We start from the raw sequence: 25,116 nt of genomic DNA, 5'->3' as shown, positions 1-25,116 counted from the left end.
CCTATCCCACTATTTGATAGATTCTACCATTATAAATACAAGAACACGTCGGACTTAGCGTTAGAGTCCCTTTTGTAAGTATCTCGCCGTCTCTCGAAAGAGTTTAGCATACCGAGTAAGAGATCATATTGTTGGCAAAAATCGATGTGAAAAACACTTCAAAATTTGGTAAGTACACAAAGTATCATGAAAAAAAGGTAAATTGATAACAATTTCACAAGATTCCTATTAACACTAGTATAAAAAGATGCATTTCATGTTATTTTACATCTGTTCTAATTTGAATTGATGTAAAAAAAAACTTATACATTAGCTCTATTTTTTAATCAATGCAAAAAGATTTTTTTTTTACATCAATTTAGATTAGAATTGATATAACCCTTGAAAATTGTTGGGACAACCAAAGGTTAGGAAATAAAGGTGTGATGTAATAAGTATCCGAAGTTGAAAGTTTGTTCATTTTACACTGGTGGAATTTCATCGGTCCCTAAAACTGATATAAAAAACTTATTTTAATAGATATTAAATGTTTTTCCTCTACTATTATAAGGTGTTAAAATGTTTTAACAACATTAAATTTATTTGATAAGCATTACAGTAGATTAATACAATTTCTAATAATTTAGAAAAAAATAAAATGTTATTAAATGTTAATTATGCTACAATGATGTTGTGAGCCTTAAAAAAAACCAAACAACCTTATACTCCTTGAAAACAAGAAATAGTTTATTTTCCATTAACACAGATATAAATAGCTAAAAAAGAAACATATGGACAAATTAAGACACAATACTTTTAAGGTACTGAACATTTTTTTCTTTTGTCCGTGGCATATTTTTTTTGAACAAGTTGTACGGGGCATATTAATTAAGTTTTTAATTTGCTTAAAATGTTTCTGCTCCCTCAAGAGCAAAATGAACCTGCTATCTATATGCTAATTAATCACTTGTCATCTCCATATACCAATATGTTCACTGGGATTCAAATTCTTGATGGAGAAAGCTCTTAAACCATTTAGCTGAATCTTTGGGACATCTCTTCAATCCATCCGTATAGTTAACATAAATAATCCCAAATCGAACAGTGTAACCATCTGACCATTCGAAATTGTCCAAAAGCGACCATGCAAAGTAGCCTCTCACGTTGACACCATTCCTACCAAAAATCAAAAGGTTTAAACCTAAAATTTAGCAAACATTTGCCCTTCTAGATTGCATGCATTGTATATATACTTACAATATAGCACTACGAACATAAGAAATATGTTGAATGTGGCAATCTATTCTCTCTTGGTCTTTGAGCTGTGATACTTTTTCATCATTAAAATTATCGTAACCTGCAAATTATGTACAATAATTTCATTAATATAATTTTAAAAAAGATTATATCTCTTCTGTAATTGACCATCTACCACATCATAATGGATAAATTATTATGTTATGTAAATTTTGAAATACCATTCTCTGTTATGTATATGACTGGATTGTTGAATTTGCGCTTGAAGTAGAGCAATACTTCTTCGATTCCTTGTGGATAGATGTATATCCATTCCGAGGCAGCCTGCCAAATTTTCAATTTAAGTCAGGCTTTAGTAAATTGGAGTGAAATTTTCTATTTCCATTAACTATAGAAAATGTCTTCAAGACAAAAAATAATTGTTATAAGAAATTCGAAATTATACAGATTGAAACATTTTTCATGATTTTTAAGATAATCATTATAAAAATCATCAAACTTATTATTTGTAATTAAATGATAATGTAAAATTGTTTTAGACATGTACAATTTATTTTCTCTTCAAAATTTTCATAAGATTAATTTTTGAATTTAATTCATTGATTGTATTGTAACTAAAGTAATTTCCTGTACATTAGTTTTTTTGTTCTTACCCTTGGGCCGATTGGAATCCCATCACGCTCATCTGTTATAACATTTATGCATGAAAATGTAAGCTATTAGTATCGACAAAATTAGAAAAGCTAAAACGAAAGCACATTATTGTAAGCCACAATTTCAATTTCAAGACAGCTTACAAGTAAGCTCAGCACATAAATCTGTGAGGTAGGATTTATTTTTTCTTGGGCATTCAGCATCGGCTGCATAGGTTGTAGAGTAATAGTTGATGCCAATAAAATCAAAAGAATTTTTCACCATATCTGATTGCTCTTTAGAAAACTTTGGCAGTCTTTCCCCCAAATAGTGAACCATCTCAAGTGGGTACGAACCAGAATTTAGTGGTTCCATAGTCCTTGTAATCAAAATTGTAAAATTAATTATATTTAAAACCAAATAAATGATAGTAATTAAGAACATTATATTTCACTTATATTTAATTTCTTTCCACTCAATAAGGTTTTGTGAGCTTTATTATTAGTTACCAGTCCAACTTGAAAGCTCTGGCCCTAAATGTTGCATCAATGTCTGCCGAGGATTGGGATAATGGTATAGTCCAGTCAACTGCCTGGACTAACCCTATTTGTCCATTTTGTGTTTTCTGGAAGAAATTATCTTAGATTAATTAGCATATGCAATATCATATCGTAAAAGGACATCAACATTCAAATACTATGCAATCAAGGATGGAAATAACACTATAGAAAAGAAGTTATATTTATAATCAATATATTATCTTATTAATTATTTCATCAGCATAGTATATCATTATATCATTGCATACCCATAATGTCTATATTATACTTCAATCTTTACTGACAAAAACTGTACTAATACGGACAAGCTTAAGAACTAACACGTTTTCTACTAGTATATATTATAGTATATATTACTTTTTTCTGGTAGAGAAGATACTTGCATTTGTTTAGATTATATGTATTTGGTTTTGCCGAAAGTTGTAAGTAACATAAACTTATATATATATATATATATATATATGCGGCTTACTAATATATGCACACAAAAAGTATTGGACAAGCAACCCAAACATTTTTCTATTTTAATAAATTCATTAAGGGTGTTATTGTAATTTAGTTTTTATTTTAATAAAAAAAACTAATTTCTCTCCACTCTCACCACTCATTTCTCCCTCTCCCTCTCCCTCTCCCTCTCCCTCTCCCGCCATTACTCGCGTTCCATCTTCATCTCTTACCAAATTTTCAAAATCCTTTCATCTTCTTCTTCCTCTGTCTAAAAACTGTACCCCAACTTCGATCACCATTTAAAATTCGAATTCATCTAGTAGAGTGAAGTACTATGCTGATACTGTACACAAAATTAAACTCATAAACACATTCACTTAGGCAGCAGTGGAAGATAAAATGAGAGAGAAAAAAATTCTACATAAACTCACTCACATACAAGATAGGAAGAAACTTGAATTTCACAAACAAAAGTTGATTTCACTCATACTCCAAATGGCCGTGCAAGAAATAATGGAGGTGTAATAAATTTATCATACATGATAATTAGTGACAGGATGATTGTATATAACTATTTTACATTGTATTGTATGTACATGACTCATTTTCTCTTTCAATTATGTAAATGAATGTGTAGCATATAAGTTAATCAAAACATGAACAATTTAATTAGAGACCTGGTACTTTTGCCTATAAACTTTGACAGCAGCAGCGTGAGCAAGAAGCTGATGGTGGGAAACAAGGTAGGGCTCAGTAGCAGAATCACCACCTGTACAGTTCAATTGCAACCAGTTGGAACATCTTCCTGGAGCATATATCCCATTTGTATAACCCTGTTGAGAGAAAATCGATGGCCCATTTATTGTGATCCAGTATTTCACTCTGTCACCAAATGCTTTGAAGCACACCTCTGCATAGTCCGTGAAATCCTTCCTGATTACAATTCCAAAGGCTCACTTTTTTGGTTTATGAAATGGTAGACTTGAGATTTAGTGAGTATTGAGTTAATTATAGGAATTGCTTACACTACTTTTGGGCTCAAAAAGCCACCATATGCATCTTCTATGCTTTGGGGATGATCGTAATGGAGTAGTGTTACGAAAGGCTTTAAACCTGTTGAAACATCATAAGTTTTTATTTCACGTTGATTTGATTTTAATTTATTTAAGTGAATACAGGTACTCACTCAATTCTTCTTATTTAATTGGACAAGGAAGGTAACACTTTTTTGATAGTATATGTTATTGATATTTTTCTCTTAAAAAAATTGTTATTGAATATTGTTTCGAAGAGAATGAGACAAAGTCGTTGAAAAAATAATAAAATTTTTATATTGTAAAAAGAAAGATAAGTTGTAATACTTTTTTTCATTATTATTAGAACAACATGTTACAATATGTATTTGAATTTAACTTAATCCAAAAGTTAACTTATGGGTGAAAATTGACCCCACTTATATATTTTATAAGTTTAATTATAAATTTTACCATTAAGCTTTTATTATTTTACAAATATTACTACTCAAGTTTTATTTTCATGAATTGTACTAGTTAACTTTCATAATTTTATGGATTTTAGCACTCAAATTTTTTTTTCACAAATTTTTTCATCTAACTTTCAATATTTTTGTATATTTTATCATCCAAATTTTTTATTTTTGTGTATTTTATCATCACAATGATAATACGATATAAAAAGACACCTTATTTTTTTATTATCTAACTTTCAACATTTTTGTATATTTTATCATTCAAATTTGTTATTTTTGTGTATTTTATCATCACAATGATAATAAGATGTAAAAAGACACATTTCTAAATTTTTGTACATCAATTGTAATTATATTAATGTAGAAATTCACTTTTTTACATTAGTTATAATTATACCTATATAGAAAGTCAGTTTTCTATGTGGGTTATCATTATAACCAATGTCAAAGATGAAAATCATCTATCTTTAATAAATAATTTTTGAAACTACCTAGTTTGGTATATAATTTTACAACACCTAATTTTGTAAAAAAAAAAATCCATCAAGAGTGTAAATGCACAAAAATGAGAAACTTGGATAGTAAAATTTGCAAAAATAAAATTTGGATGATAAAATTTACAAAAATAATAAAAATTGGGTGGTAAAATTAAGACTTGGATTTTTTTTCAAACACTTTTGAACTTAACGTACATATTAAGATGACTAAAGTGTTTAATGAATTTATGATAAACTTTGATATCATTTTAAAATGTGAGTTTAGATTTAAGTCAATATAAAAAATTAGCTTATGGGATAAGAATTATCTTTTACTTAATTATTTTATCTTTATCTTATTTATGAAACTTAAATTTTTCTCAATATAAACACTCATCAAAGTTTCAAAATCAATGAAGTAGTTCAATTTAAGCATTTTTTTGTGTGTCCTTTTACATCACTTTAATATTCAATTTGGTTGGTCACAATTTTTAACGTAATTAATTAGAATTTCATATAATTAAAAATAATATACATACTACCGATAAAGACGATGTTTTGTATCATGATTTAATGTTAATCGGCAACCATACTAAATTACATGTTTATTGTAGTATAATATTAACTTACGCATTAAAGGTTATGTTTGCCAAATTATGAGAAAAGATACGGGTGCTTAATTATGAGAAAAGATAAGGGTGGTTTGAAGTTGAAAAAATAACTTATTAAATTATAAGTATTTAGTAAAATTAATTTTTATAATAGTTAAAAAAATATAAAATAATATATAAATAATAAAATCATAATTTATTTAAAAAAGATAATAAGAAAAGTTGATAAATATATTAAAGATAAAAAAAATATAAAAAGATAAAAATTAGAAGTCAGTGTTTTCAAAAAATATTATACTAAAAATTACTTTAAAAAATCCGAATGAATTTTTTACTTAATAAAAAAAGATAGAAACCAGATGAAAGGCAATATAGACAAATTAAGTGAGACTTACAATAGGTGAGAAAGATAAATATGCACCCAAATAAAGGAAAAATAATAAAAAAGTAAACCAGGGATATCGATTTCAAACCTTTCGATATAAGTTCGTTGATAAGGTTGTCGTAATAGATGATAGCACGAGTGTTTATTCCACTAGATAAGTTCCCACCTGATACAAAATTATAAATTAATCAATCACATAATTATTTCCGCGGGGGCTCAACTCTTTTTTTATATAAATATAGTTGATAAAATATTTTTTCCCTTTGAGTCGTTAACCATGTTTCTGATGATTTGCCATTTCTTCCCCACGTACAACTTCAGATTCTTATAGCTTTCGAATCAGTTTAAAATGACATTTTATGAATAATGAAATAATAAATTTAGATTTGCTTTTGAAATCAATTATATTTCATCAATAACTTTAGCTGCAATATTTTTTTGACTTTATTATTTTTTGGTCATTTTTTTTTAATTTTTTATTTTTAGTCCGTAATCTAAGTTTTGAGTCTTGAACAATTATCATGCAAAAACTTAAAAGACTCATTGTAAAAGTTCTTTGACTTTTTTCATTATCACTTTTAGTTTATTTTGTCAAATAATAACATTAAATGAGGAATTAAAAACACAATTTTTTTAAAAAATACATCTTATTATCTTATTAGATTCCTATTAAAACTTTCTATCCAAGTATTTAACACGATTCTTTGTTTAGGACTCAAACTCAAAATCATTGATTAAGTTAAGGCAACTCACATTAATTGATCTACACTTTGGTAATAACTTCAGCTCCAACATATTGTAGTATCTATTTTTCTTACATTTTATTTTAACTTACATGTTGTACCTCTAGTGTATCTTGGTGAGATACACCACAAAAATATATTTTCCTTGTGCATTTTCATCATATACCCAACGAAAACACACTTATATGTTATGATTAATGGTGGGTGCAAAAAATACAAAATGAAAATATAATTTTGTTGTAAAATTTGTATTACAAAATCATATTTTTGTCAAAATGGTATTTTTGGAAATAAAAAAAAAATCAGCAGTGCGGGTGAAAAAAAGAAATTTATGGGACAAGCATAGCAATATTCATGGGTTAAACAGGAAGGTCCGTGTATGTCCACATTTATATAGGCTTAAATGTGTTAGTTTGTGGTAGTTCATATTTACAACTTAATACATACTTTATTATATATTTTTATTGAATATAATTAACTTTATGTATAGGATTTTATGAATATTTAAAAACGTTCATATTTAAAGTGAGATATAAAATTAGAACACTAACTTATTCTATTTTCCACTTATTCATTAATTTTTACTATTAAGATTTATACTTTTACATTGGCATTCCTACTCTTAATATTTTATATTCATCCTTATATATCCTTAATATCAATGGGTTACCAAGACTTAACTTTTCTGTTGCACCAAGTTTTACCCTCTTCCATACTTTTACATAGTGAGAAGCCTTATGACATTCACATACATTAGGTTTTTTTATTTATTAATTTTTTAAAATATTATTCTTTTAAAATATTTCCATTTTAACCTTTCATTATTCCTGAATTTTTTACCGTTTTAAAAAAATTAGAATAAACCCAACATCAAAAACAATATTTTAAAACCAATCATGATATTTTAACCTTTTCATCCCAGCCCAATTTTATTGTATTTTTTTTTTAATTTTAAGGCTACTTATCAATTACTACTATACTTATAATATAAGACATGCTTTAATTTTTAACTTGAAGTGGAACATATTTTAGATTAGACTAATAGTTAAAAGATAATTTTTGAGTTAAATGTATTAGATTGCATATTATTAGAATCTCTTTCCTATTTTTCTTTAAAAATATATATTTTTTTAAGAATAAATTTGATGACCTGCTATGAGATTATAATTAAATTTGTTCGAATCAATTGTTGACTTAAAATTTTGATACAAACTGATTAAAAATTGATCGGATTTGATAAAAAAAAAAAAAAAAAACGTCAGTCTCAGATCCCATCCCATTCTATTCGTGTCCACCCCCTACTATTGATAATCCCTCCAAAATTAGATGACTAGCCAAAAACCAAACATTAAGATGAAATATTTCTATAAAAAAAAAGGATGAAATATTAAAATGTTATAATGCAAGCACTTAGTTGATACAGAAAATTTTTATATGGTATGTGACCACTACATGTCTATAGTTTTGGTCATTTTTTTTCAATAGCAGAATTTTACTCATTTTTTTCTCTGTAAATTAATTTTTTTGGCTACATATCATGTAAGACCTACCCAAATTGAATTAGGAAGTTCTTATAATTACTAACGACCGAATTTCCAACAAATTTGTGACTATCCATTGAGAATAAAGCTTTGTCCATACATTTTTTTTTTCCGATAACAGTTATCCATACATTTCAACCACTATATACCCACGACTTTTGCAAAATAATTAAGATGATTTTTAATAATTATTAATAAATACCAAAAAAGTATTTTGGTAAACTAAACGAATTCTTAATGTTTATTTTTTCAATGTTATAGTTGTTTGTTTGATTGATTATTATTATTATTATCATTATTATTATTATTTTATTGAAATATAGTATTTCTCTCTCCCTCTCTCTCTCTCTCTATATATAATTTGTTTTTCTAAATAATATATACTATTATAAGATTTCAATTATTTTTTTCTAGTGCCGAACCCTTCCTACATATACTTATGGATATTAAATAAATTCAAATAATTTAATCCAGAACAACATATGGCCTTGACAAGATCGAAACCCTCACCTGGTAGTAGCCTAGACCATGAGATGGAGAATCTATAAGCATCAAACCCTATGTCATTCATTATCTGCACATCTTCCTAAATCAACAAAACATTTTAAGTTGTAAGTTGTAACATATCGAGTAGTGTTGCTTAAAATTACCGTTGAACTTCAAACGGGAAAGAGATTTTCATATCTTTCTTAGTTGAAGGAAAGAATACTTAATTGCAAATATATACTTATATATCGCCTGAAATTGTATTTTAGAATGTATATAGCTGCAAATTTTCTTATAACACACACAAACCAACAAATAAAATAAAGTTGAAATCATAGTTACAAAAACATTAAGAAAGGAGAAAACCTACACCGCATCCTTCCAACCACTCTTAATTAAAATACTAGCCCAAGATCCCATTAATTAGTGCATGTTATTTGAAATATTGGAAATTGTGGCCAACACGGTGGAAGGAGGAAAAACAGACATGGGAGGTTGTGAGGAACAAAAGCCATGGTAAATTGGGAACATTAAATATGGGTATGGGGAAAATTAAAATAGTACAAACAAAAATGAGACTTTTGATACACGAAGCATGCATGTGGAATGAGGGAAGAGAAGGTAGTGATAATGGCTGTGTTGTGTGGTTTATTAGTAATGTTTAATACTATTATGATGATGCCGCTGTTGGTCACGTTGGTAGGGATTCATTTTCTAGAATTTAATGTTTAACCTCTTTCCTTTCTAAGTGCTTGGGTATCCCTTCCACCCATAACTTATTAATATATCCTACTTTGTTAACAAAGAAAAAAAAAGTCAAGTTGAAAGTTTGCAAATAAAGTTTACGAAAAATCAAATTAAGTGAATAAAATATACGTTTTCTTATAATTCTTTATTTATTTAGGCAACTATGTCTAGCTAGAACAATATACCTTGAAACGATGGTATGAATCGACAGCAATTTGTCCGTTGCTTTGGTCCTTTATTTTTTCTGCTCACACGAAAGTTAAAAAAGAGAAATGAAAAACAATTACATAATCTTGATTCTTTAGCATATGTGATCCGAAATATTCAAATTTCACAAAGTTATTTTAAGGATAATATTAATTTGATAAATAATACATGTACATGTAGCATAATTTTTTTTTACTCTATTACGTTGTACTTACAATATTCAAATTGATCTCATTTATTATATATATTTTTTAATTTTCTAATTATTATTTTAAAAATCAATACTAGATTTAAAATTACAAGATATCTTGATTAGCACAATTTCAATTTATGGTTGGAGTTGCGATTTCGTCAGTTGCTTAACAACTAAAAAAAATGTGAAAAAATATAGTTAATGTGGTCATAATTATAGTTAATTTGGGACACTTTGGCTCAATAAGTCAAACAGTTTTAACTTTCGAGTTGCAATTGGGACTGAAACTATTTTAAAACCATGTTGATTAGAACACCTTCATAATAGGCTGCCCTACATCATTGGCAACTACTGTCCCTTTATATTAATAATTAATCCATAGTTTTAAATGTATTGGATTATCAATGGTGACATTTTCCATGCTTCCATGTTATTTAATGCATCTGAATTTAATTTTTGAAGTTAGATGAAAAAGTTCTATAAAAAATTAAAGTGTATAAGTTGATTTTAACTAAAAAAATTCAATTAATTTTATTCTTATTATCTTCTTCTCTTGTGATTGGTTATGAAAAAAATTATCTAAACAGGACCTTGATTCAACACTCTTCTGCTTTACTTTTTCTATTACTCCATTACTGACAAACCAGTACTGTAATGCACTCATTATTTTGGTCTTATATTTTCATATCCCTTTCCCAAGCTTTACCACTTGCTTTCACTAAATTTTTCTAACAAAATGATCAAAACAAACAACAAATGGTGCCGTGGTTCTATGCTAGTGGGGTATAATGATCTACTGATTCTTTAATTTTGTAATATTGAAGCCTTAAGGTAACTTTAAAATAAGTTTTTTTTTTTTTACTCTTTAACCACCTAATTCAAAAGAACAAGCCATTCCACATAAATTTCCAAAGGGGAAGGGATAGATGCCCTTACTTGGGTATTTCTGAGTGAAAGTGTCCCAAATACTTGGACCTCTGCCACCTTTATTCGTTGCACCTTCATACTATGCATAATAGAAAGAAAAGCAAATTGAAAAATTGCATCAAACCGTTTATAGTGATCCTTTTTTCATTTCTCAACTCAACGATAACTAAATTAGAAATAAAAACCAAAGTCAACATAAAACTTTCTTCTAATCATCTAAATTAGAATGTATACTTAACATTGTATTTGAACTTTATATAAGCAAATCAAATAGTCAATAGCTTTTTTGTATATTAAAGCTGATATAACAGATTTATGTTGCAATGACATTCCAAAATCCAAAAACAAAAACATCTAAATTAAATCTTCCATATGTGCGTGTTTGAATATAGCTCATGTGCAAGAAGTGGTAAGGTCAAACCTGATATGCAGAGGATGATGTACCAAATATGAAATCCTTTGGAAAGCTGCTTCGTTTAAGAGAGGCTGTGTCATAATTCTCACCAAAACCTTCAATGGAAGCCACAGAATCAAAAACAAGAATAAGAAGGGTGGAAATAAGATAGAGAATGAAAGTGATTAACGATTTAGTTTCCATGAGTGACTTTAAAAGTCAATAACTCCAACTTCTTTATAACCATTCCATGTTAGAAAACTGGCCCTCTTGCTTTATTTTTTGTGTTAGTACTTCGTGCCCCAAAATTTTAATTAGAGAACCTTCTCTGTGTATCTTCTCCCCTTAGTTTTTATATTAGAAGAAATTAATATAACTATAAAAATTCAGTTCAAAAGCTGAAGAGATATCGATTTCCTAAATTTTTTAATTATAAAGCTCACTCGTCCCGTGTGCGGTTGAGCATGCTTAACCGTCAAGGCTGCCTTATTCGTAGGTCTAATGATGTTATAAACTACGAAGTATTAGAAAATTACGAAATTAAGAATAAATAACACCTCTCCTATAATCAACCCACACTGACTGGATCACGTTGGCCTGATGGCTTGCGTGCGTTTCTGTGAAGAGGGTAAGCTCATGGTTCAGCCACTGCAATGTGGGTGTGAATAGTGGAACAAAAGAAAGAAGGTTTTAAGAATTGAGTTCACTTTTCATGTATCAAAAGCACAATTAATACCTTGGGAATTTAAGATGTGTTAAACAATAAACTGAAAGGGTAGCTACCTGGTTGTTGGGATCATATAACATCATTGTAGTATCTTTATCTTAGTTACAATAAATTATCAGGAAATATTCCATATTCATATTGAATTAATCCTGTTATAAAAGTAATTGATAAGAAAATTCCCATCCTAATAAGAAGAGAATGGAAGATCAAACACGGATGGGGTATCTTTCCATCAAATTTCCTATCCAATTTAACCCTTATGAGCCTCTCCTCATATATTAGGAACTGTTGGCACCAAAATAGTTAGCCGATAATGAAGTGGTAGCTAACAACATACAACCGACAGGTTAATTAGCTGATATTATAATGTCTATTTTAGGAGATATAAGGTTAGCTTGGTGGTATAGAGTGAAAGGGAGGGGGAGGGATAGATTGTAAGTTCAAATCTTTTTTGTTAATAAAAATTGACAAATTAATAAATAATATTTGTCAATAAAAAAATATATTTTTTGTTAGATCGGTTAATTATTTGATAGAAATCAATACTTTTTGCATTAATTGTAAACACAATTAATGTAAAATGTTGTATTTTTTTATATCGATTGCTAAATGTAAAAAGATCGATTTAGATGAAACTTGATGAAATCCTTTTACATCATACTCAACTAATTAAGCTAAATCTTTTGATAATTATAAATAGTGTTTACTCATCATTGTATATTCTAGATTACATAATTTTAAAGGACACTTAATAAATGTTTAATACTTAGTCATGATCACTGCATGATATATCATGCATGTTATGTCATTTTTTTTTTATCTATTGTTAATTTGATTTTTTTTCTTTATTAAACTTACTACTTAAATAATCCATTAGTATGAATTTAGCAAAATGAAATTTTATTAATATGATTAAAGGTTAAAATTTTGCAACCACAATCATTATTAACATTAGTTGTACTTATCATTATTATTATTGTCGATATTATCATTAATATTAACTCATAAAATCAAAGAATAATCTTGTTCATTATATATGATTATCGTTGACTCAAATTTTTTTGCATTTTTTTGCATGTAAAGTGAATTGAACACGAATTTTCTCGTTAAATAGATAATTTTTTTACATATAAATGTAATAAGACCTTAATACTAGTGGTAATTTTAATTTTTAATTGATTTTGAAAACTTAAAATTAACGATCACCTTAACACATGCCTTAAATATATAAACTTTAAATAAAAAAAATTCAAGTATCATTATTATCATATAAAAAAAAACCTTACAGTACCAATTATGAGATAATTTTGCAGAATAAAAGAATTTCAACTACCAGTATTTTGGAAATTTAAAAATGACAAACAAGTTTTGGCAAGATAATAAAATATCACTTCGTGCGAATTGGGAAGCTGCCCTTGCTTGCTTGTGACATGGCACCACGTTGTTGTGTCATGATCAAGCCGGTAAAAACCCTTTTACTTTTACCCAAAAAGTGAAACCCCCTCTGCTCTCTGAATCTGATAGCGGTAAAGTCACAATCGCGTGTACCCCACGTCAATTCCCAAACACGGATCCCGTTATTATCTGCGGTCACGCCCACCGTACACACTCATCTCTAACCGTTGATTTTCGAGCCCCGCGATCTTCTAATTTCAACGGTCAAGATCTTCTCACTCTACCTTTCTCATTCACCTCCTATATATAAATATCCTTCACACATTCCTCTTCCTTTTCACTTGGCCAAATCTGAAGAAGCTACAATAGCTAGTTGAAGCATCCCTTGCGTTAATGGTGGATTGTTAGATTTGATTTGATTTTAGGAACAACTTATCGATCCCTCAATCTGGTATGAACAGGTACAATCTCGTGATTTGATCGTGAATTTTTCGTAAAGTTTTGTTCTTTTTATGAATTGAAATTCTGGGTAGTTGTGTAAGATTCGTATTGTGAATTGGGTTTTTCTGGATTTGAGTTTTGTGATCTTTAATGGTGTTTGAGTTGGATGCAGATCGAGGGCGTGGTCTATTTGATTTGAACTGAATTTCGGATTGAAGGATCTCATTTTCTTGGAGCATTAAAGCAGAAATTTTCTTGGTAAGGTTATTGATTGTGCTTTCATTTTTATTTTTTTTTTCTTTTTTTGGTTAAATGTTGATTACCATTTTGTTGTTATTGGATTGGATCTTATGGATATGAAGGTGGTGATTGAGAATTTAATGGCGCCGTAGCGTTATTGCCTTGCTGGATCTTATGGTGTGCTTATTTAGTTTACCAATTATATTTTCTTAACTGCTTTATTAAATAGTAGGTATGTTTTATCTCGGTGCGATAATTATTATAGATGTTATCCCCTTTTGCAATGATCTACGAATAATCGTTGATTTTTGTTAATCCATGTAACCCTCATTAATCATTTTGTTTTACCATATTAAAGAGTGCTTGGAAATTGGGTATTGCTTGCTATTCATATGAAAGGGTTTTTGCATACGGCAGCATGGGAATTTAATTCTATCATATGCATATGCATATGCAACATCCTGTTCTGTTTTGTGTTCTTAATGATGTGGAAGTATAGTTTATACTTTAAATTACATGTGCAGCATCCTATTCTGTTTTACCTAAAACATGTGGAGATTTAAGCCATTCAGTCACAAAGAGCAGACTGGTCTTGAAGGCCGCACTATAGATGTTGGCAATCTTAAAATACATGTCATTAAGGCCATTGCCGAAGGAGGGTTCTCTTGTGTCTACCTAGCTCGAGATGCTGTACATATGTCAAAGCAATATGCTTTGAAGCACATGATATGCAATGACGAAGAATCACTTGGATTGGTAAAGAAGGAGATATCTGTGATGAAGGTGCTGGCAGGACATCCCAATGTTGTCACACTTCATGCACATGCCATCTTCGATATGGGTAGGACAAAAGAAGCATTCCTTGTGATGGAGTTTTGTGAGAGGTCTCTGGTTAATGTGCTAGAGAGCCGAGGAGCTGGTTATTTTGACGAGAAACAGGTGCTTTTGATATTCAGGGATGTGTGTAATGCAGTTCTTGCCATGCACTGCCAGTCCCCACCTATTGCACACCGGTAACAACACCATCTAAATTTTCTTAATGATTGTCAAAATTTGTGATCTCTTTATATTCTTATAAATTCTTTAATTTCTTTCTTCATCTGATCATTTGAAGAGTATTATGTTTTATGCTTGTATTTGTTTTTTCCCCCCCTAAAATTTGTTCCATAAGGAAAATTCCTTGCTGTCTGTCTATCCCCATGAGTAACTTCTTCAGCATCATTGTTTGCTAATTTTATATCTCATTTTTAACTGCTAGATAGTATGCCCATGGCCCATGGCCATATTCTTCATAATATATGTACGTACAATGAGATGATTTTATATCTTCAGACATAAATGCGGTGCCATTATGTTCTGTTTTTCTTATGATCTAATTTATTCACATGTGAAGAACATGCTTATTTCAACTATTCGATTCTGTTAGACTGAATTTTGTCTTTTTCTTTTGACATCATTGAAAAATTATGACAAATCAGATGGAAGCCTATAAGGTGCTTTCTTTATTATTAATTTCTTCTATTTTCCTCTTTGTGTTTCCTAGAGACTTGAAAGCAGAGAATCTTTTATTAGGTTCAGATGGCTTATGGAAGTTATGTGATTTTGGAAGCACTTCCACCAATCACAAACGTTTTGAAAAGCCAGAAGAAATGGGGATTGAGGAAGACAATATCAGGAAGTACACAACCCCTGCCTACAGGGCCCCCGAGGTAAATTTGTCTTCTCTAAATAAAATTAGGTCACCACTGAAGGTTGTGGTGAAAGCACCACAGCCTCTTCCAAGTTATGGGAGTGCCTGGGTTCAATTCTTGGATTGGGCATGTGGTGTACAGGTTTGATCTTGGTTCTTCCTGGGGATTAAGTGTATCCCTATTTCCCTGGTCACCACTGCTAATGGGTAGGTGGAGGTTTGCACCTGTTGCTCAGGCTATCACCATAGAATCCCTTTCTTTATACCCAAAAAATTTATGGCCATGTGTGATACGAATTTTCATTTGTTTGTGCATTTTAGATGTGGGATCTGTTCTTGAGAGAAGTTATTAATGAGAAGGTGGACATATGGGTAAGTCATGCATGCCTAAACCTCATCTTTTTAATTATATAAATATTTGCCAAATCTTTCTATGCTAATTGAGGAATCATATTACTGATTGAATACATAGGCTCTTGGGTGTCTCCTTTTTCGCATATGCTACTTCAAAAGTGCTTTTGATGGGGAGTCAAAGCTCCAAGTCTTAAATGGAAACTACCGCATTCCTGAATTACCAAAATACAATTCACCTGTCACGGACTTGATAAGAGACATGCTCCAAGCTAGACCAGATAACAGACCAGATATCACGCAGGCAAGCGCTTTGCTTGATTGGCCATTCATCTCCATCAGTTTAGGTTGGTCATAGATCATCCATCAATAGCATTCATAGGTACTAGAATTAGGGCAATTAATTACTGACTTTGGATGTTCTTCCGTGGTGGCAGGTCTGGTTTCGTGTTAATGAGCAACTACCTATTAATTTACAGAAGTCATTACCTGACAGACCACCTGAATTGCCCTCATCCAACGATCATGAAGGTGACGCAAAATATTACCCTAGATGTGAATTTGACACCATAATTTCTTTGCATAAGTCAGAAGATTGGAGTTGTATATACAATTTCTTCCCTACATATTGACTGAGAAAATTGATCCATTGCTATATTTTGGCAGGTGTGTCAATGCCCTCAAACAGATCACCTCCAATGCCTCGTAGGAACCCACCTCCTCCACCTTCATCTGGAGAACCCAAAACTTCACCACAGCCATCCCCTGCTTCTAGGGGAGGGGGAAGTGGGGGTGCACTTGGTGCTTTCTGGTCCACTCAGCATGCGAAGGAATCACTTGTTGCTGAGGATAAGAGCAAACCCATTTTTGATGAAGAACCATCTAGCCACCATTTTTCACTGAAACATGATAGAATTCGTCCTGAAAACGATCAATTACCCAAAAATGATGGTCCTAACAAAGTGGTTAACACGCAAACTCATACTGTGAAAAGCAGTACACATGGAAAATTACCCAAGCCTGATACGGCACCCTCCAAGGATTTTGAATTAAATTTGTTTGAGGATAAAGATCGTGTAGGTGAGAGTACAACTAACTTTCAAAACCAGGCTTTTAACACTTTTGTTGCTGAATTCGATGCCACTAAGCTCAACCCTGGACTTAATAACAAACCTGAAAGGGAACAAGCATTAGAGGCTGAGGTGGAGATACTCAAAGAGAAGCTGAAGGAAGCTAATTTGGAAAAAGCTGAAATAACATCAAAGTACGAAAAGCTTTCTGCTATCTGCCGATCACAAAGGCAAGAATTGCAGGATCTCAAGCAAGCACTCGCAGCTAGGACTCCTTCACCAAGTAGAGAGGGTTTGAAAATCTCTCCCGCAGTTACATCGTCTGCATCTGCATCTGCATCTTCGGTAATAAGCATTTTGTAGTTTCAGTTGTCTTGCTGATTTTGTGTAGGTTGTGTTTCTGACACAAGGTTGTGTTTCATTGCAACTGCAGGATAAGTCATGGCAAGCTTTTCCAGAGGAACCGCAACAACAAAGGTCTCTTTCAGCCGAGAATACCTCCAAATCTGTCAGGGTGAAAAATGGTCAGCAGAACAAGCAACCTGTTCCTCTAGCTACTGATTTTGATTCATGGGGTTTTGGAACAGATAGCTTCAGTGCTGTACCTGCAGGCAGCCCACAGATGCAAAGACCTAGCAGTGCAGGAACAAAGTCTCAGGCTTTTGGTGAGGCAAACAAGTCAACTTCTCAACCAGCTGGATGGGCTGGTTTTTAACTGAGGGAAAAGTTTCTGAAGGATCTATACTGTGTGATTGTTCTGAGACTTTTTTTTGTGTCCTACATGGAGAAGTAAAATGAATGCAAACTATTATATATATCCTGTATGTTAAATTCATGTTGTTGAGTTTGTTTTCTTTTGTGGGTCATGCTTTCAAATGGTACATGCTTCTTTGGACTAAAACCAAAGATTGTGGCATTGCTTTCAAATCGTTTTCTTTTGTGGGTCGTGCTTTCAAATGGTACATGTTGTTGAGTGACGGTATTCATTTCCATTTTGCAAGATTGTGGCATTGCTTTTTATCATATGTTTCTGTTAATTGGCTAGCTAGGGTCTGAATGGACTTCCACCCTCTTGTACACCATACTCATTCAGACTTCATAGCCTGAATATAAAACCTTTTCTGCTACAAATTTAAAGGAGCGGTTTCATTTCACTAATGAGTGAAGAAATTGTAAGGGGAATTTCATCTGCATCTTATGTAGTGTTAAATATGGCGTAAACTTCATTTAAGAGAATTCTAATTAGTTTATCTGAAAGAGTGACAGACTTGACTGCTTGAGCTCATTTTTTTTTTTTAAATTAGAGTCAACTGGAGTTTCTAAATTTGAAACGGAACTTTTTAAGTAATTAATAGAAAAATATATGAAAAATTAAAAGATATATATATATATATATATATATATATATATATATATATATGTATGTATATAATCTAATGATATAAAAATTTTAGAGAAAAAAAAGTAAATTTTAAGAATATTAGAAAATATAAGTAGCTAGGTTTTAAAATGAATAAGTTTTACTATAAAAAGAAAAAAATACGAGTAATTAATAATTTAGGATTTTTTTTAAAATAAAAATAAAGTAATGTTGTAAGAAGAATAATAGTATAAAAGAGAATTATTTGAAAAAAATATCAGTATAAAAGAAAATTCACATTAAATACTAAAGACTTGTAGGAGTAATATATTCATAAATTATAATTAGTATATTAGCTTGTGCATTACGGTATATAGGGAGATTTTAAATTTTTAACTTAATAAATGATTATTGATGGTATGGTGACTAATGACACGGATACGATATATTAAAAGCCACTATAAGCTTTTTTCTTTATGAAAGAAAAAGAGAGTTAGGATTCGGACCTACGGTTCTGTAGATCAAAGAGGGAACATAAAGATTAATATTGGAAACCAGTTTTTTTAAAAAAAATTGTTAGGTTTTCTTTTTTAATTTATAAAATGACGTTTTTCAAAGAAATATTTCATTTTACTTTTTTAAAGCGAATGACTTGGGCAGTTAAATATGAATTCTCAAGATGGTGGTGCCTGAGTTAAATCTTGGCAAGTCACACCAAGTGACACCATGACTGATCTGATCCAGAGTTCGTGGGACCAATCATATATTGGGCCACCTACTTAGATGAAGTGGTTAGTAGTCACTTAGTACAAGACAAATTCTATCATAAGTATTAACTAATGCATATTATAGTTGAAGTGTTACTTAGTGTAGAACTTTATCTCTTGAAAGGTAAATACCGTTGCTCATAGAGAATAAATAAATAAATGTTAGCTATGACAACCATCATTTAAGAGGTGAAATGAGAAGTTACAAAGTTTTAAAATAACTTACAAAATTATGAATTTTGATACACAATTAATACACCGAGCTTGCAGGATATAAATTTTTTGGATGAATAGATAAATTAATGAGAAAAATGTGGATAGTCAGTGCAAAACATCTTGACACAATCAATCACAATACTCTAATTTGCCACGTTATTCTTATTGTGTTTTAATTAAGTAAAAATAAAAATAAAAAACAACGACGCTGTTACAATTCATATGCAGTTCCGCATTTTACACTTAGTACTTGTGGCTTGTTGTTTCTCCTACTGAATTACAGCAGGCATAAAAAAAAAACTACTCGGCTCCGGCCATGCGGGTTACGACTCAAGTTTAAATATTATGGAAAATTATTTTTTTAAAATAAAATTACTTAAATATGTTTTTTTATATATATGTAATATATCTTTTTTTAGATTGTTACTTATTATTATTACTATTTTATTTGTTGGGTTTTGTGTAGCAGTCATAGAAATCAAATTTTGGGACGAGGTACCATTTTTACCTTTGCTTTCAAGTTTAAAATGTCAATCGTACTCCATATAATTAAATGTCAATAACTACTACTTTCTTCCTTCACGAATTATCATCCGCTCCTTCCCATGCATGCAACTTTTGAGAACTATAATTAACCACCATTGTTTTTTAGGTTTTTCTGGCATTCTTACCTTCACCTTCTTCACTCCAAAGTACATTCTTCTCCTTCTTCCTTTTATATTTCCACTATGATTAACCTTAAGGAGGTAAAGAAAGGTAATACATGGAGCTTTGTGAAGGTTTATGCAGAGCCTCTACCATTGTAGTTGAGATTTTGACAAAACGAGTCTTCTTCTCATGGAACTGAAAATCAATATCTATTGTTCACTATTTGAATATGTATGACATGTTTGTCTGTTGGGGATATATCCCTTCCAAAATGTTGAAATGGGTAAATTAACAATCGAGAGATACCTACCGAAAATTTTCAGATTCATCCCCTGGATCTTCTTACTCTTATGATTTTGATTCTTATACTTGTATTGCTTCTCTTCTAAATTTTCCTTTCTTAACTTCTCTTCCAAACTCATCCCGTAATAGTCAACTTGTATGGGTGGACCAAGAGGTGCATGCTTGGGAAATTAAATCCACCTTAACATTTCAACATGGCAAACCCAAAGTAGAGTGAGGTCCTAACTTAAAAAGGACCCATACCAAAAGGATAAGTATTAATTAAAGCTCCCTTGACTGAATTCAAGATGCATGTTCTTACAAGATTATCCATTGCCTCTTCCCAACTAAACTAAAGTAGTAATGGCTTTTGTTAGAGATTTCTAGCTATATTAGCACCTTTGGTGTTCCCTTTCTTGTCCTCTTTTCCTTCAACCTTTAATTTTCCAAGTGCTTCAGAACCCTGAGGCACGCAAAGGCAAGGCTTGGGTTGGCCTGAGAGTAGTTACTTAATAGAGGTGTCATCCTATACATTAGATTGTAAAAAAGAAAACATGTCCCCTTTAAAAAAAAGAGTTTTACCAGACTGTCCTAGTTAATAAAGTGATTGCTTCTTTCTGGACCAACTTCTCAAACTTAATTGAAAGATTATGAAACTAAATCTAACATTGATTTTCCATTAGACAGTTTTCTTATGCATAATTAAATGGAATCTAAAGAACTTGTATTCCACATATTTACTAATTAATTAAAATACAAAACTGAGGCTGAGTCTTTCATTCTGCACACAATCAATTATATTAGTAATGCAAGTTTAACAAACATGAATCGAACAAAAATTCCTGAACATCCATTCTATAACAACTCCCGTACGTTCATGCATTGAATTGCAATCATTGTTTTCACTCAAAAACCATAACATAAGATAATGGAATTAGAAAGGATTAGTCATCCTTTATTAACTATGAACTAAATAACTTCAAATCACTCGTCTCCATCACCTATATACCGTGCCTTATATATAACACTCCATCTACGTTTCATTCATATTCAACTCACATGCAACATGGCAACAACTCATCATCACTATATTCTCTTTCTTTTCTTAACTCACACATTATCAACCCTTTGCTTTCACGAAGCACACAAAAAAGGAGGCTTCAGTGTGAAACTCATTCACAGAGACTCCCCAATGTCCCCGTTCCACAACCCCACCGAAACCCATTTTAACCAACTGAGCAACGCTATTCACCGCTCTTTTAACCGCGTCAACCATTTCTACCCTAAAACAAAATCCTCCCGCCAAAAGACACCACAGTCTGTGATAACCTCAAGCCAAGGAGAGTACCTTGTGAAGTACTCCATCGGAACGCCGCCGTTTGATGCCATGGGAATTGCGGACACTGGGAGTGACCTAATTTGGTCTCAGTGCAAGCCTTGCCAGCAGTGTTACAACCAAACCACTCCATTGTTTGACCCTTCCAAATCCGCAACTTATGAACCTGTCTCTTGCTATTCCAGCATGTGTAATTCACTAGGGCAAAGTTATTGCTACTCAGATACTGAACCGAATTGCGAGTATACCGTCTCATATGGGGATGGATCACATTCACAAGGAAATCTTGCATTAGACACAATCACGTTGGGCTCTTCTACAGGTTTGGAAATGAGAATGGACCTTTTTAGGTCATTTGCATGTTTTGTATTTATCTCTTTTAGGTTGATGCCAATGAATATTAAGGGTCTAGGTAAAAGTATATTCACCAATAAAAATATTTTTTTATTAAAATATAAGTTATTGTTGCGAATTATGATTGGATACATCAAAAATATTTTATGCTAAACTTTTTTTAAAAATTATGTTTTTTAAGAGTTTAGTTAATTATCATCGTTTTATAAGGCTTTATTTATTTAATGTCTATTATTTTTCTGTTTGCATTTCTTTTTCATTTGGTTTAAGGTCATTCCAACGAATAATTTAAAAGTATATAATTAAAAAATTATTTAATATAAATTTTTATTATAAATTAACGTTATTATGAAAGAATACAATTGGACAACTGATAAAAAAAAGAATAGAATTGGACATTTAAAATATTGTATGTTACATTTTTTTATACTTGCAGTTTGTTAGTTATTTATTGTCTTTAGGAGTTTTTTTCTTATATTTTTTCTATTATTTTGTTAATTAATGTCTTCAGGAGTTAAAATTTTCATAATTTTTATAAACTCTCTTTTTTAATTGGTATTAAACTCTCTTTTTAGGTTCCTCGGTCTCATTTCCCAAGATTCCCATTGGCTGCGGTCTCAACAATGCTGGTACCTTTGATTCTAAATGTTCTGGCATAGTAGGGCTAGGAGGTGGTGCTGTCTCACTTATCTCCCAGATAGGTCCTTCAATTGATTCTAAATTTTCATATTGTTTGGTACCATTGTTTGAATTCAATAGCACAAGTAAAATTAATTTTGGAGAAAATGCTGTGGTGGAAGGCCCTGGGACAGTTTCAACTCCAATTATTCCTGGTTCTTTTGATACTTTCTATTACCTTAAATTGGAGGGAATGAGTGTGGGGTCCAAAAGGATTGAGTTTGTAGATGATTCAACCTCAAATGAAGTTAAGGGTAACATTATAATCGACTCAGGAACAACGTTGACCATTTTGCTAGAAAAATTTTACACTAAATTGGAGGCAGAAGTGGAAGCACATATCAATTTGGAACGTGTTAATAGCACTGACCAAATTCTAAGCCTTTGTTACAAGTCTCCACCAAATAATGCAATTGAGGTTCCAATTATTACAGCACATTTTGCTGGCGCGGACATTGTGTTAAATTCTTTAAACACTTTTGTTAGTGTTTCTGATGATGCAATGTGCTTTGCTTTCGCCCCAGTGGCATCAGGTTCCATCTTTGGAAACTTAGCACAGATGAACCACTTGGTTGGATATGATTTGCTGAGGAAGACTGTGTCCTTTAAGCCCACTGATTGCACCAAGATCTAAAATCTTAAATGTATTTCTTGTACAGTGAAACAAAGTACTACGTTGAATAATTGAGTTTATTATGCTTTGCATTGAATGTACCTTTATAATTCAGGGCGTATGGAATGTTTTATTTTAATCGTCCTTGAATGATCTGTTATCAAATAAGTTTGTGTCTAAAGAAATTGCAAAGGTCATTCCTTATATGCGGCAAATCTGAAAAAAAAAAGATGTCCCAAAAATTGATTCTAACTTTTATTTTTAATTTTTGATGTGGCAGATTGGAAAGTCTAAAACTTGGCTTTGTTGATAATCATTATGCTTTTTTACGGTTTTGTTATTTTTTAGTTATTTTTTTACACTTTTTTTTCTTCATTTCATTCAAAATAACATGCTGAATACAACTTGAAATTATATGATAAAGATTCGAGAGCTAACAAAATACAATGATGTTCTAGTTGAGGCATGCCGGTCTAAGAGTAAAGTTTTAGGTCTCCCAATTAAAAAAATTATTTGCTATGAGGTTTTATAAACTAAAAATGCCTCATGTTGACAAAAAAAAATCTATTATATATAATTATTTCATTTAAAATAAAGTATTTAAAAAAAATATTCTGGGCCGATCCTGAGTTGAGGAGGCTGAACACACAAAGTCTGGGTAGCATCATTTCTTGCATGTTTCCATTCTGCAAAGTATTGGAAAGAAGAAGAAATAGATATGTTATGAGGAAAAGATCAAGAGATTCCCAGATTAATTCTTTGATTTCTTGTCCAAATTGTCCATAACATAATAGCCATTATCGCCGTTTGATCATGCATGGTGGAGAGAACTGAGTAAGTCAGATAACAATTATTTTATTCCTTCATTTGCGTCAACCTTGGTGGCAATGACACTCCAAAAACCAGAAGCTTGCCATATTGCTCGAGCATGGTTACAACCAAAAAAGAGATGCCAATCATTTTCGATACCTGCTTCACATCAAGAACAATCATTAGAGGTGGTCATTTTGAACAATAAAAGTCATTATGCAGTCATATGTCGTGCGCACTTTGTAGTATTAATGAGGAGAAATATTCCAAAGTAATTGATCAGCACATACGGTATTTAGCAAGGGAATAGATTGAATTTTCAGCACATCCTCATGATTGAAAATTTGCTCAAGAATATTTTGTGTCTGAATTTGTCACGTGGTCAATATGAGAATTAACAGTTAAATTTTCCAATCCCTCGAGGAGGGAAAGACAAAGTGTGGATTCTATTGTGCTCTACGCCACGGTTCTGTCCGATTCTATTAGAGAATTGATGACTTTGGTATGATACTTCTCTCGATTCTATTAGTAGGACATATGGATTTTTTGTTGAACTGTTTAGTATGTATGGGTTGTGCAACTTAAAAATTCTAAAATAATTAAATCATACATAAAGACAACTTAAGAATTAAATAGACTCATTCTCCATTTCAATAGGAGATACGTAGGATCAGGGGATCATTCCTGGCAAGCCCTATGAAATAAAATATAAATTTTCACCAAATGTAAACAATTGAATAAATAAATTCTCATTTTATGCTCTTATTATATTGGAGGGAATGAGTGTGGGGTCCAAAAGAATAGAGTGTATAGGTGGTGATTCAACATCAAATGTTGCTTATAAGGGTAACATGATAATCGCGTCAGGAACACTGATCACAACTTTGCCAAAGAAATTTTACACCAAAATTGGAGTCAGAAGTGGCAGCACATATAAAATGAGAACGTGTAAAAGGCCCATATAAATTAAGCCTTTATTACAAGTCTTCACCAAATTATACAATTGAAGCCCCACTTATTACGGCACATTTTACTGGTGGTGCAGACATTGTGTTGAAGTCTT

At 31.1% G+C, this 25,116-nt stretch overlaps 3 protein-coding genes across 4 annotated transcripts; 2 read left to right on the top strand and 1 right to left on the bottom strand.

The window, feature by feature from the left end:
• Positions 1-679: 679 nt before the first annotated feature.
• On the bottom strand, positions 680-11,369 carry LOC114421975 (beta-glucosidase 12-like). Its single transcript, XM_028388132.1, has 13 exons — positions 11,103-11,369; positions 10,691-10,760; positions 9,540-9,598; positions 8,632-8,707; positions 5,926-6,003; positions 3,902-3,989; positions 3,554-3,809; positions 2,379-2,494; positions 2,034-2,248; positions 1,890-1,921; positions 1,458-1,560; positions 1,237-1,336; positions 680-1,155 (listed from the first exon to the last, which is right to left on the bottom strand). Exons 1-13 carry the CDS (start codon positions 11,277-11,279, stop codon positions 972-974), a joined length of 1,554 nt encoding a protein of 517 aa, XP_028243933.1. The 5' UTR covers positions 11,280-11,369; the 3' UTR covers positions 680-971.
• Positions 11,370-13,543: 2,174 nt separating this feature from the next.
• On the top strand, positions 13,544-18,033 carry LOC114421974 (probable serine/threonine-protein kinase DDB_G0280111). 2 transcript variants are annotated; one of them, XM_028388131.1, is made up of 9 exons: positions 13,544-13,648; positions 13,811-13,896; positions 14,403-14,891; positions 15,422-15,587; positions 15,890-15,940; positions 16,041-16,223; positions 16,357-16,450; positions 16,586-17,334; positions 17,423-18,033. In XM_028388131.1, the coding sequence occupies exons 3-9, from the start codon at positions 14,428-14,430 to the stop codon at positions 17,702-17,704; spliced, it is 1,989 nt and encodes a 662-aa protein (XP_028243932.1). In that variant the 5' UTR covers positions 13,544-13,648; positions 13,811-13,896; positions 14,403-14,427; the 3' UTR covers positions 17,705-18,033. The 2 variants fall into 2 exon arrangements, with proteins under 2 accessions (XP_028243932.1, XP_028243931.1); XM_028388130.1 differs by having other exon boundaries at positions 13,544-13,658.
• A 3,295-nt stretch (positions 18,034-21,328) lies between these two features.
• On the top strand, positions 21,329-23,264 carry LOC114421082 (aspartic proteinase CDR1-like). The gene is made up of 2 exons (XM_028386870.1): positions 21,329-21,920; positions 22,528-23,264. The coding sequence occupies exons 1-2, from the start codon at positions 21,329-21,331 to the stop codon at positions 23,262-23,264; spliced, it is 1,329 nt and encodes a 442-aa protein (XP_028242671.1).
• The last annotated feature ends 1,852 nt before the right edge of the window (positions 23,265-25,116 follow it).

The sequence above is a fragment of the Glycine soja genome, chromosome 8 (genome assembly GCF_004193775.1).
Source record: "Glycine soja cultivar W05 chromosome 8, ASM419377v2, whole genome shotgun sequence".
NCBI lineage: Eukaryota > Viridiplantae > Streptophyta > Magnoliopsida > Fabales > Fabaceae > Glycine > Glycine soja.
Note: the sequence above shows the minus strand (reverse complement) of the source record. Positions and strands in the feature narration are given on the sequence as shown.